Genomic DNA, 15143 nt, shown 5'->3' with positions numbered 1-15143 from the left:
CCACTCTCCCTAAGGGGAGCAGGGCTGCAAGACACACACAGCTCTGCTCTCAAGCACTCTCAACTCTGGTTCAACACTGCTTACACTGACTGGCAGTGACTCTCCAGTTTCAGCCAAGGCATCTCCTAGCTATTGCCTACACTGGCTGGTGGCAGTGGCTCTGCAGTGCAAGGTTCCAGGCAGAGGGCATTATTTCCCAGCCCTACCTGGAGTCGCCAGGGGTTGATCCTAGGACTTGCTGCGTGCAAAGAGGATGCTCTGCCACCGAGCATCCTCCAAAGCAGCAGCAGCAGCACTCGCACGGAGACATGATAATGAAACGGACGACGCAAGCTAAAGGCGAATCTCTCCAGCAAGCAAGCACGTGAGAGTGACTTAAAGACAGGGGTGCCAACCTGAACAATATATGCGCGGCACATACTCACTATTTGAATGGCAATGCCGGGGGTAGCCCCCTCAAATATTTTAATGGAGGGGGAGGCAAAGGCACCTTGGTCGCTAGGAGTTGGCTCCTATGCTTAAAGACCACTAAATCCTTGGATGAGAACGGCCCCAAGTGCATTTGCACGGAGTTGCAGCGCTGTGCAGTTCTCTGCTTGGAAGCAAGTCCCTCCGTGGCTTTGCTCCCGAGTAAGCGCGAGTGGCGCTGCAGCATTCAGGGACTTCGCTCCCGGGAAACCCGCCTGCCGAGGAGCTCCACGCTCGGCGGGGCCTTCGCCCTCGCCCGCCCCCAGCTCCACCCTCTCCGCTCCCTTCCCCGGCGCCGAGGCCATGGCGACTCGCTGGGCGTCGCTGGGCCTCCGAGCCCCGCTCGCTCGCCCTCCTCCTCCTCCTCCCCGCCGCTCTCGCTTCTGGCTAGCGGCGCCCGGCGGCGTCCGCCTGGGCAGCAGCAGCACCAGCCCGGGTGCAGGGGCGCTGGCCAGTTCCCTGGTGCGCACCGGAGGCTTCGTGGGAGGCCGCTGGGTGCAAGCGGCGGCCGCCTTCCCCGTCCGGGACCCGGCCAGCGGCGCGGAGCTGAGCCGGGTGGCGGACTGCGGGGCGGCGGAGGCGCAGGCCGCGGTGAGGGCCGCCTACGAGGCCGGCGCTGCTTGGAGCGGGGCGTCTGCCAAGGTGAGGAAGGGGGACGGCTTGCGGGACGCGCGGAGAGTTTCCAAGGCAGGGGGAGCCGAGCATGCAAGAGCCCCACTCCAGGCTCCCTCCTGCGCCTGTGCGCAAGAGGGATGGACGCCCGCCGGCGCCTGGTGCACAGCTCTTAAAACAGAGGAGCCCGGCCTTCCTTGGCATGTGGCCACCCACCGGCATCAGCTGTAGGTCATGGGCAGCCCCACATTGGCGAGGAACGCGCGCGCGCGCCCTTCCAGACGCGCCGTGGGGACATCGACACAGGGTTACTCAGAAGGCGCCTGCCCGTTCTGGAGAAAGGGAATGCTCCTCCTTCAAAGAGACTTCCCCCCAGGGTTTAAACTCACCGGAGTTTGCTCTGGAGAAGCAGCAGATAGAGGAATGGGTCAATGCTGCTTGTTGTTATTTATATGAAGCAGTGCCGGATTTACGTACAGTATAAGCCAAGCAAGCTATAGCTTAGGGCCCCAAAAAAATTTAAATGAAAAAAACACCTGGATGTACATTTCCAAAATATAAGATGAAAAACAAATAAAACCTACATACATCAACAGTGTTTTGTGTTGTGTAAAATATCACTGGTTTGCTCATTTCTCTATATAGGGTGCCTACATTCTGCATCTGCAAATGGCTTTAGATACCTATTTGGTTCATAAATTACCACACAGCATATATTCAACACTAAAAAACCAGCGACAATTTGTTGTTGACAAAGGACAGCTGGACACATAAAGGGCCCCGTTACCTTCAGTAGCTTAGGGTCTCATCAAACCTAAATCTGGCCCTGATAGGAAGGGTGGGGGGTTGTTGTTTTCCATAAGTGTTATGTTAGGCGATCAATCAATTTCTTCCCTTTTGGTATTATTTATTTACTGCAAGTTGCTTGTAGACCTTCCGGTGGCAAGCAACTAATCAGTTTAATTTTTTTTTTTTTTAAAAAAAGGAGTGTCTCCTAAGTACAGAGCATAGGAACCTTATGAAATATTTGAGGTACAAAGTTGATGAGCATTGCCATTGAAAAGGTGTTTGTTTGCCAGGTCTTGTGATCGATTAGGTGGGGTGGGGCTTACCTGTCCCCATCCCAATATTTTATTCAAGTTGGCACCCCTGGTACAGAGTGTTTCCCCCTAACCACCAGGGCATCACTGACAGCTAATGATAGCTTTCCATAAAATATCAAGCATATTGGCACAGTACACATGTATGTTTTTCTTGCAATATAAGTGGTCCAGAGACATATTGCTTGAAGTTGTATAAGGCTATGCATATAGTAAGTTCCACTGCATTCAGAAGAGCTTTTTCTCTGGTAAATGTGGTTTGCAGGGTGGCCTTAAATATATAGGCTTTATTTTGCCTTTCTAAACTCCAAATACCGGTTTTTGGGCAGATTTGAAAAAATATCTACTGGGGTAGATAACCAACTGTTGTATATACCTTGGGGGTATCTCATGGGAAGCAACTCATAAATGAAATAAATAATAAAAAAATAACTTGCACCTTCAGAGTAAAGGAAATCCTTTATTTGTTCATTTGTTTCCCCATTAACTATATTCCCTGGGGTACTTTACGTACAATACGTAAGAAACATGGGGAAATCATACATGTATTAATTATAATACTTAAGTTCCATCTTAGAGTGGAGATGCATGCTGTTGTTGTTTAGTCGTTTAGTCGTGTCCGACTCTTTGTTACCCCATGGACCAGAGCACGCCAAATTTAATTTTATCGACTTTTGTTAGTAGTCCTGTTAGAATTGAACCTGAATCTACGTGCAGGATTATTGGGAGACAAGCAAATTTAAATACTGTAAAGCATGCAAGTAATATTGGAGTAATAATAATTTTTGCACTTGGCAATAATACTGCTAAAACACTATTTCTTTTTCAGGAAAGGGCTGCTTTACTTCGTAAATGGTTTGATTTGATGATAGAGAATAAAGATGACCTTGCAAGGATCATAACAGCAGAGAACGTAAGTATAAAAAGAAGTGGGGGGGGCATATTCCTCAGGGATTTGGGGCTGAATTTCAGGAAGCTAGTTACAAGAATCTCGCCTAGAAGGTGAAGCAGTCAATGGGTGCAGATCAGACGTCATTCCATGTTGCAATATGTCATGACAAATGCAGAAACAAATGCAGTGACTTTTTGAAGCTCCCCCCCCCCCAAAGTAACACAGAAGACCTGATTCCGAAGAATTTGCTTCTAAGAAAGTTTGTGTAGAGTTGGAGGTGCAAGCTTGTTTATTTCTTTTAAAATGTTTTAACCTGCTTTTCCTGAGGTCAAAATGGCCGCAGGACATTTAAACAACCATCTAGTGATCTTATGGATGTTATGCTTCTAAACATCCCAGAAACTAACTTCACATCTTCTAAAATAGTTAGGTTTTACCTACTTTATTGAAGGTTGATGAAGGAGAGCAGTTCCAAAGCTCTACATGGATGTTATTCCATAGCCTCAGAGCACTCAATTGTGAAGACCATGTTTATTGCTGCTGTTCTAACATTGTGAAGTGAAGGCTCTTGGAAGAAGGCCTGAGTAACTGAACATAAACAGCATGGAAGGCTGAAATAAAATGTAGATGCTAAAGAGAAATATGAAGGTCCAACCTCATATTTCCCTCATAGAAATAGTTCCGGGATTCAACAGGGAAACTTCTAAGGAGACTGGGTGAGGGGACTTTACCCTTTCACGCCAGGTAGTTTCTCCCCGGAAGACTCCATCCATCCTCCCATCTTCTGCTTAGCAGTGCTTAACTTTTTTCTCCAGGCAGGTAATAAAAGTAGGCAAGCCCAGCTGAAAAGCAAATTGCCTAGTGGACAGGATTTTTTTGCAGAGGAGAACTAGCAGACGTAGGAGGGGTTAAGCACTCTGCCCACTAATTCTTGGTTGCGTGCCTCCTACGATGTACATTATCTTGGCAAATATGAGTCTAAATCCACATTTCTAAGACAACATCTCCTTCATATATGCAGAGACTGTCTAAGCCTTTGACTCTTAAGGTTTGTATCAGATGGAGGAGGACTTTAAAGGCAAGTGCCAGCACTTGGAAGGCAGTTTAGACATTTTAAAATCACACTTTAGAATGAAAAACAAACGTGATCACACAAATCCTTCATTGTAATCATTTTGTTGGGGGAGAGACATTTTGTAGTTCTCTGAATGTGAATGTCTGCATTCTGAATCATTCACAGGGAAAACCCCTGAAGGAGGCACAGGGTGAAATTCTTTATTCTGCTTCTTTCTTGGAATGGTTTGCTGAAGAAGCTCGGCGCATTTATGGTGACATCATCCCGTCTTCTGCAAAGGACAGAAGAGTTCTAGTTCTTAAGCAGCCTGTGGGAGTTGCTGCCATCATTACTCCTGTGAGTTCAGCTGACTGTTTAAGTCAGACTTTTACTCTTAATATTCAAAAGAGGCAGGATTAGTGATGCCCTGAGGCCAATGAATTAAAATTCTTACAATTACAATTACAATTAAAACTCAAATTTTGCACACAATATACAGGTTGTAAATGCATTGAAATATATGTGCTATACCTATGCTAGGTAAAGGTAAAGGACCCCTGACAGTTAAGTCCAGTCATGAACAACTCTGGGGTTGCGGCGCTCATCTCGCTTTACTGGCCGAGGGAGCCGACGTTTGTCCACAGACAGTTTTTTCCGGGTCATGTGGCCAGCATGACTAAGCTGCTTCTGGTGAAATCAAAGCAGTGCACGGAAACACTGTTTACCTTCCCACCGGAGCTGTACCTATTTATCTACTTGCACTTTGACGTGCTTTTGAACTGCTAGGTAAGCAGGAGCTGGGACCAAGCAAAGGCAGCTCACCCCGTGGCGGAGATTCGAACCACTGACCTTCTGATCAGCAAGCCGAAGAGGCTCAGTGGTTTAGACCACAGTGCCACCCGCGTCCCATACCTATGCTAGAACTTGGGGATAAACGACAAAGAAAACCACACTAGCTACAGAAGCATCATTCGCTGGAAAACTCTCCCAGTCCTCTTTTTGCTTTCTGAGCTTTCAGCAAGTACTGTAGCGCTCTCAGGCTTACCCTGTCCCTTAGCATAAGTCTCTCGGGATAAGTATACATATATGTTAATTAAAACAGCCCACAACTGGAAACAATTGTGCAGGAACAACTAAAATTAATAACAGCATAAAATTAACAAAATTTAAAAGCTAGCTGAACAAAATAGAAGGCATTTTAAGGTCACTTTAAAAGTCACCAGCAAAGGGGCTACATCTGCAATTCTATGATTCTATGCACTTCCCAGGGAAGTGAATTTGAGATGTGGGGCTATTGGTAGGCTTGCTGAGTCTTCTTTCTGGTATCTGCTAATCTGATGGTTCTTAGTGGCAAGTCAGAGAGCAGGACCTTGGTGTCCCTACACGGTAACTACACGGTTTCCTGCAGAAACAATGGGATTCCAAACCATTCAATGGAAGTTAAGGTCCCATTTTGTTGGTGGAAAGGAGAGTGGCTTTTATACATGGTTTGATGGTATCTAGAAGTTGCCAGGGTCTCAGGAGCAGATGGATCAAACAACAGCCAAGGATCTTAAAAGCTTTCTATCTTGCTAATTTCCCCCTCAAATTTCAGAACTTGCCAGTTGTTTTATTGTACCAATGTGCACACAGTATTTAAATGCAACTGTTTCTTCAATTTAGTGGAATTTCCCAAGTGCTATGATTACAAGGAAAGTCGGTGCTGCTTTGGCAGCTGGCTGCACAGTGGTGGTGAAGCCAGCAGAAGATACACCCTTATCTGCTTTAGCACTTGCTGAGGTGAGATTTTTATATTGATGAACAGTGGATTAATTATTACTATTTATTGCACTTACTAGTCATTTTTTTCTAAGTCACTCTGAGTTATTTGTAGAATAGTACAAAGACTGAAACCAGTATAAAGCTAAAATTGGAATAAAAATCTAAAAGCATTCATATACACTATATAAAAGTCAGATTAACTTTTTGGTTATTTTTAAAAATAAGATTATTGAAATTATGTGTGGTTTTTAAATGCTTGTGACACACTTGCAAGAAGACAAAGCTCAGCACCATCTTCAGCCTGTTATTTATCATTATTATCTAATTCTAACCTTTTGTGCAAATGAACAGTTTCATGCCACTATTTTTTCGCTGCAGCTTGCAAATCGGGCTGGAATACCTGCAGGAGTGTATAATGTTGTTCCCTGTTCTAGACAACAGGCAGTAGCAGTTGGGGAAGTGATGTGCACTGATCCTTTGGTAGCCAAGATCTCTTTTACAGGCTCAACGGCTACAGGAAAGGTAAGCTTCTCAGTGTTGGCTCGTAAACTACTGCACATTTGTGGCTAAAATACATAGCTAAAATGCAGTTGCTAATTGGTTAGATGTTATCTTGTCTAGTTTATTTTGTTTTTTTATAATTTTTTATTGATTTTCATTATAACAAAAATCACATTAAATAAAATATTTAAAATAAAATAAAAAAGAAATAAAAATTAAAAACTTCACAGTGCTGTTTATACATTCAATAGAACATCCAAATGTGGGATTTCTCAAATGCCTTGACTTCCCTCTACCCCCTCCCGTGGTTCCATTGTTTTATGATTAATTCATGCATGTCCATGTAATATTATTCATCTAATTGTATCCAGTTCTATCTTTTATCATAATAATGCAAATGTTTCTTAAAATCCTGCTAATGTATCAACTTGTATACAATGCTTTGATACATATGCAATAAAGACTTCCCATTCCCATTTTTAAATTTGTTATTGTCTTGATTTCTAAGTTTCTCTGTTAATTTTGCCATTTCCGCATGTTCCATTAACTTAATTTGCTAATCTTTTTTTTTGTTGGGATCTTTTCCTCTTTCCAACATTGGGCTATCAATATTCATGCCGCTGTAGTCACATACATAAAAAGATATCTATATCTATATCTATATCTTATCTTGTCTAGTTTGACCCTTACTGCCATCCCTTGAAACTCAGGCTAAAACCAGTAGTCGTTTTCCATTCACTTACATAATTGGAGCAACTCATCTCGGACCATGCATGCATGTATTAAAAAGAATGGGACTGTTTCAAAGATTCACATCTATTGCTTTAGAGAACATCCCATGTCCAAGGCTGGGCACTGTGTATAATTAGGTAAATGATACTGTGGTTTTAACATTTGTTGGAAGCTGCTCAGAGAGGCTGGGGCATACTACTACTGCTACTGCTACTACTACTATTATTTATTATTATCATCATCATCTAAAATAAGCACTAAAGACTTTGGGATCTACATTTACTCCTTAGATTAGAAAAATGAGTGGGTAGTTTAGTAGGGAACTCGTGATTTCAACTACAGAGTATTCTCCCGGCATTCAAAAAAAGCTAAGTTTGTATAATTCATCTTTGTAGGTGTACAGCTTTCTGTGTTTCCTGTGTACTTGCAGATATTGCTGCGCCATGCTGCTGGCACTGTGAAGAGGGTCTCCATGGAGCTTGGAGGACACGCTCCATTCATAGTGTTTGATAGTGCTGATGTAGACAAAGCGGTAGCAGGAGCTTTGGCTTCCAAATACAGAAATTCAGGCCAGGTGAGATTAACCTTCCCTGTTTCCCCCCCTACCACACTTGCAGATAATTTGAGCACTGCTCTTTTACAAAGTTGGTTATGCCTTGTACTGGGGCGGGGGACACAAGCAAAGACGTTTCACCCCTCATTCTTGAGCTATAAAAAGCAGATGTCATAATAATAAGTCTGACAGTTCAGAATACAACCCAGCTATAATTAAGCTGAGTTCAGTTACAGTGGGACCATTACATTCTGATTTACCGTACTTAGAAGTGTTATTGATTTCAAGGGGAGTTTATTCATGCTTGGGTGGAAGTTCAATTCTGGAACACTTCATGTCTACACTAACTGTACAGACTAAACCCTTGGCTTTAATTTGGAGGGCTATACTTAAAACTTTTGCCTTTCCCTTTACTTTTAACCTCTCTTGTGGTTAGCTAGTGTTGCCCTCTGAAGACTGCCCTCAGCATTCTTTGCACTGGAACCTAGTTTGAAATCTGACATTGTTGCTCATGAAACTCAGTTGTGTTGCTGATGAAGGTAGAAACCAAAGCATTTGCGTGTAAAACGGAATGTTTCCATGCCTCCCATGATACACAGCCGAGTACAAACAGAGCTCAGTAGGATATGTCAACAAATATTGCACTTTTCATAGTTTTATGTCAATCCTACTAATGATTTTAATAGTTTACAATAAATTTTTAAAATACATTATGTATTTTCACCATTCCTTATTAAAATTTGATTCTTCCTGATTCCTAATTCTTCCAGTCAGTTTTGCCATTTCAGCATAGTCCGTCAATTTTATCTGCCAATCGTCCTTGGTAGGGACTGTATTTTCTTTCCATCTCTGAGCTAGTAGAGTCCAGACAGCTGTAGTCGCATACATGAATAATGTCTTCTGGTCATTTGGAATCTCTGCACCTAAAATTCCTAAAAGAAAAGCTTCTGGTTTCTTAAGAGAAAGCTTTCTATAACATTTTTTTCAACTCATTATATATATATCATCTCCCAGAATGCTTTTACCACTTTCCACATCCGCCACATATGATAAAAGGTTCCCTCTTTCTCTTTACATTTCCAGCATACATTTGGTCTTGATTTATACATTTTGGCTTATTTCTTAAATTTCTACTCCACCCTTTCCTCCCAAAGGAGCCCATGACATTAAACAACAAACAAACACGATTTCTTTTGACTTTAGACCTGTGTGTGTACAAACCGCTTCTTGGTGCAAAAAGGGATCCACGATGCATTCGTAGAAAAGTTTGCACGAGCTATTAAGTCAGAGCTACGTATTGGCAATGGGTTTGATGAAGGGACAACTCAGGGACCGCTAATTAATGAAAAAGCTGTGGAAAAGGTAAGTGTTTTGTTTTTAATTTTTTTGTGGTACGAAGAGGTATTGCCAAGTTACGTTTGTTGGCTATGCCAGTGGAATAATAAAGGTAAAGGGACCCCTGACCATTAGGTCCAGTCGTGGCCGACTCTGGGGTTGTGGTGCTCATCTCGCTTTATTGGCCGAGGGAGCCGGCGTACAGCTTCCGGGTCATGTGGCCAGCATGACTAAGCCGCTTCTGGCGAACCAGAGCAGCGCACAGAAACGCCGTTTACCTTCCCACCAGAGCGGTGCCTATTTATCTACTTGCACTTTGATGTGCTTTTGAACTGCTAGGTTGGCAGGAGCAGGGACCGAGCAACGGGAGCTCACCCTGTCACGGGGATTCGAACCACCGACCTTCTGATCGGCAAGTCCTAGGCTCTGTGGTTTAACCCACAGCGCCACCCGCGTCTAACGAACTACAAAATTCTACTTGGGATATGAAAACCGCTCTTTTGTGGGAGAGCCTAACACTGCACTTGCTTTCTTTCTCTTAGGTTGAAAAACATATTCACGATGCCGTTTCCCAAGGAGCGTCCATAGTTACAGGAGGAAAAAGGCACAGTTACGGGAAGAATTTCTTTGAACCGACTCTTCTCAGCAATGTCACAACACGCATGTTGTGCACACAAGAGGAGACTTTTGGTCCTTTGGCCCCAGTTATGAAGTAAGTTTATTCTGCAGATCACACATTAACAAACTTCGATTATTACAACAAAAATGGCAATTTCTGCCAGGGATACTCTTCTGCATAATGACTCCTGTTAACCTCACCATATTACACACTGGAGGCAAGGTGGATTGTGATAAGCATGTTTCATATTTCTATCGCAGAAGTAGTTCACAACAGGAAACAGCTGACATTTCTCCTACTTATTACATGCGACGCTCCCAGACAATTCCTGGATTAAGGATCACGCTCCCAAGTATAATGTTTGAATTGGCAAGGAGCTGTCCCTACACAAATATACTCTGCGATAGCCACAATTTGCAGCTGTGTTTTTTGGAACCATCGCAGTCATGGAAGTGCAATACAGTTTACTCATATAGTGATGGCTTCACTGCTAATTCACATTTCTCAAAGTCAGCGACAGTCAGGAGGGATTATGTGGAGCGAAAGTATCTGGCTGGCAGTGGGGAACTTTCCCTTATTTTAAATTGCCATGTATAAAGACAACAGCACCCCTTTCCCAACTTCGGGTAGCAAATTTCCACAGATTGTGTCAGTCATTTTGTGTTTCTTTATATATTTATGTATATAAAATATAAGCAGGTACCACATTAGATTTCTTTTGAAAACTTTAGTAGTATGCATCCCAGGCATAATCTTGTTACAATTATTTATGTGGATAGCCTGAGAAAGGTAGGTATTTCAAAACCATGTTAAAATACAATAAAATGCTCATGCCTTTAATTTCTGATCTGTTAGCACTTTTCGCAGTCTTTTCATGATCATTTTTCATGTGTCCTGAAGTTTGCACAAATGTGTAAGAATGAAGGCATTTGCCTCTTTCACAGTGATGCCCACATTCTAGCTTCTCTGGTGCCTCAATTTTATTTTTATTTCTTATATAGCTTGGGTAAGGGACACGGGTGGCGCTGTGGGTAAAACCTCAGCGCCTAGGACTTGCCGATCGCATGGTCGGCTGTTCGAATCCCTGCGGTGGGGTGCGCTCCCGTTGCTCGGTCCCAGCGCCTGCCAACCTAGCAGTTCAAAAGCACCCCCGGGTGCAAGTAGATAAATAGGGAACGCTTACTAGCGGGAAGGTAAACGGTGTTTCCGTGTGCTGCGCTGACTCGCCAGATGCAGCTTGTCACGCTGGCCACGTGACCCGGAAGTGTCTGCGGACAGCGCTGGCTCCCGGCCTATAGAGTGAGATGGGCGCACAACCCTAGAGTCTGGCAAGACTGGCCCGTACCGGCAGGGGTACCTTTACCTTTACCTATAGCTTGGGTAGGTAGTGCTTGAATAGACTTTTCCCAAGGGATTTCCTGAGGGAAACTGTTCTGGATGTGCTAAAATGTTGCAAATGTTGACTTACTGGGAAGTCTTGTCTCATAGTGTGGGAATATTGTTTGCATTATGTGTGGTGAGGCACACCACCAACCCTCTTCTAATATGTTTCAAACACTTATGGTGTTACCTGGATGTCAAAATATATTTACATTAGGTCTCACATTTGCTTAGATATATTCCAGCAAATGCTCACTGAAGAAATTACGTGGTGGTTTTCGTAGCCATTCCCAACCTTTTTCTCTTAGGGCAAAATTTAATGTCACCAATGGACTTCACTTCCCCAGATTCTGTACTGCATGGGGGTGCTGCAGCAGAGAGGTGTAAAAGTCCCTATTGTGCAAGCAAATAGCCATTGTTGGATGTCACCTTTAGAAAATTCTTCCCCATTTCCCCACCCTGTTTTATTTTAACCTGATGAAACTGCATAGGATTTACTAATCTTCCCATGTTGTTGTTTAGTCGTTTAGTCGTGTCCGACTCTTCGTGACCCCATGGACCAGAGCACGCCAGGCACTCCTGTCTTCCACTGCCTCCCGCAGTTTGGTCAGCCTCATGTTTGTAGCTTCGAGAACACTGTCCAACCATCTCGTCCTCTGTCATCCCCTTCTCCTTGTGCCCTCCATCTTTCCCAACATCAGGGTCTTTTCCAGGGAGTCTTCTCTTCTCATGAGGTGGCCAAAGTATTGGAGCCTCAGCTTCAGGATCTGTCCTTCCAGTGAGCGCTCAGGTCTGATTTCCTTCAGAATGGAGAGGTTTGATCTTCTTGCAGTCCATGGGACTCTCAAGAGTCTCCTCCAGCACCATAATTCAAAAGCATCAATTCTTCAGCGATCAGCCTTCTTGATGGTCCAGCTCTCACTTCCATACATCACTACTGGGAAAACCATAGTTTTAACTATACGGACTTTTGTTGGCAAGGTGATGTCTCTGCTTTTTAGGATGCTGCTAGGTGTAACTTTTATACTAGCTTAATTCATGGAAAGTTGTGGAAATCTGTGTCAGTCGAGTGGGGATGCCATCACGAATTTTCCATGGAAGAGGCCTCTAATTGCACACCACTTGCAATAAAGCAGTTCTTCCATTATTATTTACATCTATTAATACTTTTGCAGGTTTGATACAGAGGAAGAAGCTCTTGCCATAGCAAATTCAGCCAACGTGGGCTTAGCAGGTATGTGAGTTCTTAATACTGCAAATCTACAATCCTTAAGGAGGCAAGATGGGGTATGGTTCAAACTACCAGGCCACATCTTGACTTTACTATTTCAAGCTTAGAAAAATGACCTTTCTCCCCGCAAAACAACAAACAAAAAACTCCAAACTGTTTTCTATTCAATGCTACAATTTGCAGGTTATTTCTACTCCCGAGACCCGGCCCAGATCTGGAGAGTTGCAGAGAAGCTTGAGGTTGGGATGGTGGGCGTTAATGAAGGCATCGTGTCTGCTGTGGAGTGCCCTTTCGGTGGCGTAAAACAATCTGGGCTGGGAAGAGAAGGTTCAAAATACGGTATTGATGAATATTTGGAAATAAAGTATGTCTGTTTTGGAGGTTTATAGTAGCCATTTGTTAGGAGTCTAACCTATTCATAATGCCTAGAAAACAACCTTTTGGGGCATTCATAAGCTTTAGCAGGGTCATTTGTGATTTTTCATTCCCTCTTAAAATGGAAGTAATAATGTTTTTGTAGAAACGTCATTACTTGTAAACATGATGATACATATAGAACAACTCTGGTATTCTGTGTACACAGGTTGTAGGAATATAGGTTTATTTATATTACCTGTCTTAACCATAATGCAAGGACAAATAATGTTTCAATTCCCGATTGTGTTTCAGAGGAATTTGGAAAACTTTGCTAATTAAGATGTATGATTTACCTTGAGTGTCTGTTAGGGGGGAAAGGCAGGATAGAAATAAATGATTTTTGGAGTAGCAAAGTAGGAAAAAGATACTCATTTACCCTTTCTCATGCGCTGAGCCAGGTGTGAAATAACTGAATAATTGTGCCAAATGTTGACTGTTTCTTTTTCTAATGTTTTTATTATTTTCTGGTTGCCTGTCTTAGGGCTTCTAGGAAATCTTTTCTAGGGAAAGATGTATTGCACTTTTTCATATCGTTCTTCAGCTCTTGGCTGGAGCTGAAAAATGGCCTTGAAGGTATATGCACAGTTCTGACAGAACCCTCCCTATTACTTACAATAGGACTAGAGCATCTCTAAGGAGATACTTGTCATTTGCTCCTAGCAGCTGAGCCTTGTGACCAAATTATCATGCATTAGTACAACAGCACAGAGATACAAACATAAACTGTTTCGTATGGGCGGGGTAACATTGTGTCTTGCAAAAGCTGTAATGCACTGAGACCAACTTGGACCAATAGCTCCACAAGGAAGTAATCTTTATTTGAAGCGCCACAGCACAAAAGCTCGCACCTTCATAGCCCATTACACTGCTCTAGAGCTCTGTTTCCTATGTCTATTCTTGCCAAGTAATATTTCTCCTCTGAAAGACTTGTCTGATCCTCCATGGTCCTCTTGCTCATTCTAGAGATTACAGAAAGCAGTTAATTTGGTACAAGAGAAAAAGCTTAAGACCTGGGGAAAAGGGGGGGGACTATGTGGGAGGACTTTAAAGCTTCCTCAGTGAACCTATTTGAGTAACAGTGGCATACAGCTAGAATCCCAAAAGTTGTTTATTTTACCACCACAAGTTAAGACTTTTGATGGCACAAGATAAAAGCATTTTTGTGCTCTTCCCAGTGAGCTTTAATGTTACCTGCACGTGCTCCACCAGGCCTTTTCTGTATGAGCTGCTGTTACGTTCGAAAGATAAAAAGATTTAACAGTTCTGCTTTGCTACTGCTGCATTCAATTGAACATGCACTTTATTTACATTGCAAAACTTCATTTGACATTTTGCAGTATGTTTTCAAGTGGACTTAGCTGTGCAATCCCCTTCCCTGTCAAATCTGCTTGCGATCCAAAGGGCTGCTTCAGATGAACCAAAAGGGCTTGGAACAAACATTTGAGGTCTTCCTTAAGTGGGAAGCTTCTGCCACTTCACAGACAGTTCTAAGAGACACCACTTGGCTCGAGAAGTAGTTCGCAGTGTAGCCATGAGCACCTAGCATTCAGGAGAAACATAAATCCAGATCTCATTCAGACACACACAACTAGTCGCTTGTTTCTCCCTATTTTCATATATGTTCATTAACTTCTAGAATTGACACAGGTCAGCTAAGCTTATTTTGGGTGACTTTGTACTACAAAACAATGGTTCTGCTGTATTATATTAGAGATAGGTTAAATAGTGGCACTATAGCGACTCCTGAAAAGCACATTATGTAGCACTAATTGCTATTCCTAAAAAAAACAAAAATAAAAAATTACAACCAAGATGAAGCTTGGTCTGTAATGCCAGCAAACTGAGTAGTTCCTGAAGAAATCACTGTCAAATGGGACTGAGGAAGAATAATTAATCTATATAATCTTACATTTTTTAAAAAACCAGCAACAATAATTTTTACATTTGTGGGCATACAGGCTAGTACCACAGACTGATCTACAGTCTTACAGACAAGTCTAGAAATGCTTCCTATTATAATATTTAAGGCAGTTGCTCTACATGTAACTCAAAATCTGAAACACACACACAGAAATACAAAACTAAGACAATCTAGTGATTCAATATAGCCCAAGCTTGTCAACGCTCCTCCTTTGAGGAAAAAGAAGCAAAACATTTGAGAAGCACAAATTGTTCAAGTGTAACAAGATACTACTAGCCTCATTGGAGAAATTTTCTCTTGGGGCTGGATCAGCTAAGTTTTAATATGCATTTGTATGGTACGTTTACATCAAAAATAACAAAAGTTATTATTTGTTTGTATACAGTAATTCATTAACAGAAGGTGATACTTGAATTCTTACATTTCACTTTTGTGTGTAGATTTGCTTTGGGTATTGGGAAAACAGCTGTGTGTAATAAATGTTTAACTTTAAAATTGGTGGACATTCACATCTACTGTCAGATCTGTGACATTTTGTAAGCGTATTAAAAAAATTAAAAAATCCTA

The 15143-nt window shown here is 42.5% G+C and overlaps 2 protein-coding genes across 2 annotated transcripts in view; one reads left to right on the top strand and one right to left on the bottom strand.

Annotated features, from left to right (window-relative positions):
- The window catches only part of GPLD1 (glycosylphosphatidylinositol specific phospholipase D1), a 27011-nt gene extending 25613 nt beyond the window's left edge, over positions 1-1398 (bottom strand). The window contains exon 1 of the mRNA XM_028737574.2: positions 1297-1398. The gene's annotated coding sequence lies outside the window, so the exon portion shown is untranslated. The remainder of the gene's footprint in view (positions 1-1296) is intronic.
- ALDH5A1 (aldehyde dehydrogenase 5 family member A1) lies at positions 597-15143 on the top strand. The gene is made up of 10 exons (XM_028737576.2): positions 597-1110; positions 3010-3093; positions 4313-4483; positions 5789-5905; positions 6266-6409; positions 7551-7694; positions 8877-9035; positions 9551-9720; positions 12183-12241; positions 12422-15143. The coding sequence occupies exons 1-10, from the start codon at positions 772-774 to the stop codon at positions 12625-12627; spliced, it is 1593 nt and encodes a 530-aa protein (XP_028593409.2). The 5' UTR covers positions 597-771; the 3' UTR covers positions 12628-15143.

This window comes from Podarcis muralis, chromosome 8, assembly GCF_964188315.1.
Source record: "Podarcis muralis chromosome 8, rPodMur119.hap1.1, whole genome shotgun sequence".
Classification (NCBI taxonomy): domain Eukaryota; kingdom Metazoa; phylum Chordata; class Lepidosauria; order Squamata; family Lacertidae; genus Podarcis; species Podarcis muralis.
This window is presented reverse-complemented; position numbering and strand designations above follow the sequence as displayed.

Coding starts and splice junctions, on each gene's coding strand:
- ALDH5A1 (XM_028737576.2), top strand. CDS start 772: ATGGCGACTCGCTGGGCGTCGCTGGGCCTCCGAGCCCCGCTCGCTCGC. Junction 3,094..4,312: donor GGATCATAACAGCAGAGAAC/GTAAGTATAAAA, acceptor AATCATTCACAG/GGAAAACCCCTGAAGGAGGC. Junction 12,242..12,421: donor AGCCAACGTGGGCTTAGCAG/GTATGTGAGTTC, acceptor TACAATTTGCAG/GTTATTTCTACTCCCGAGAC.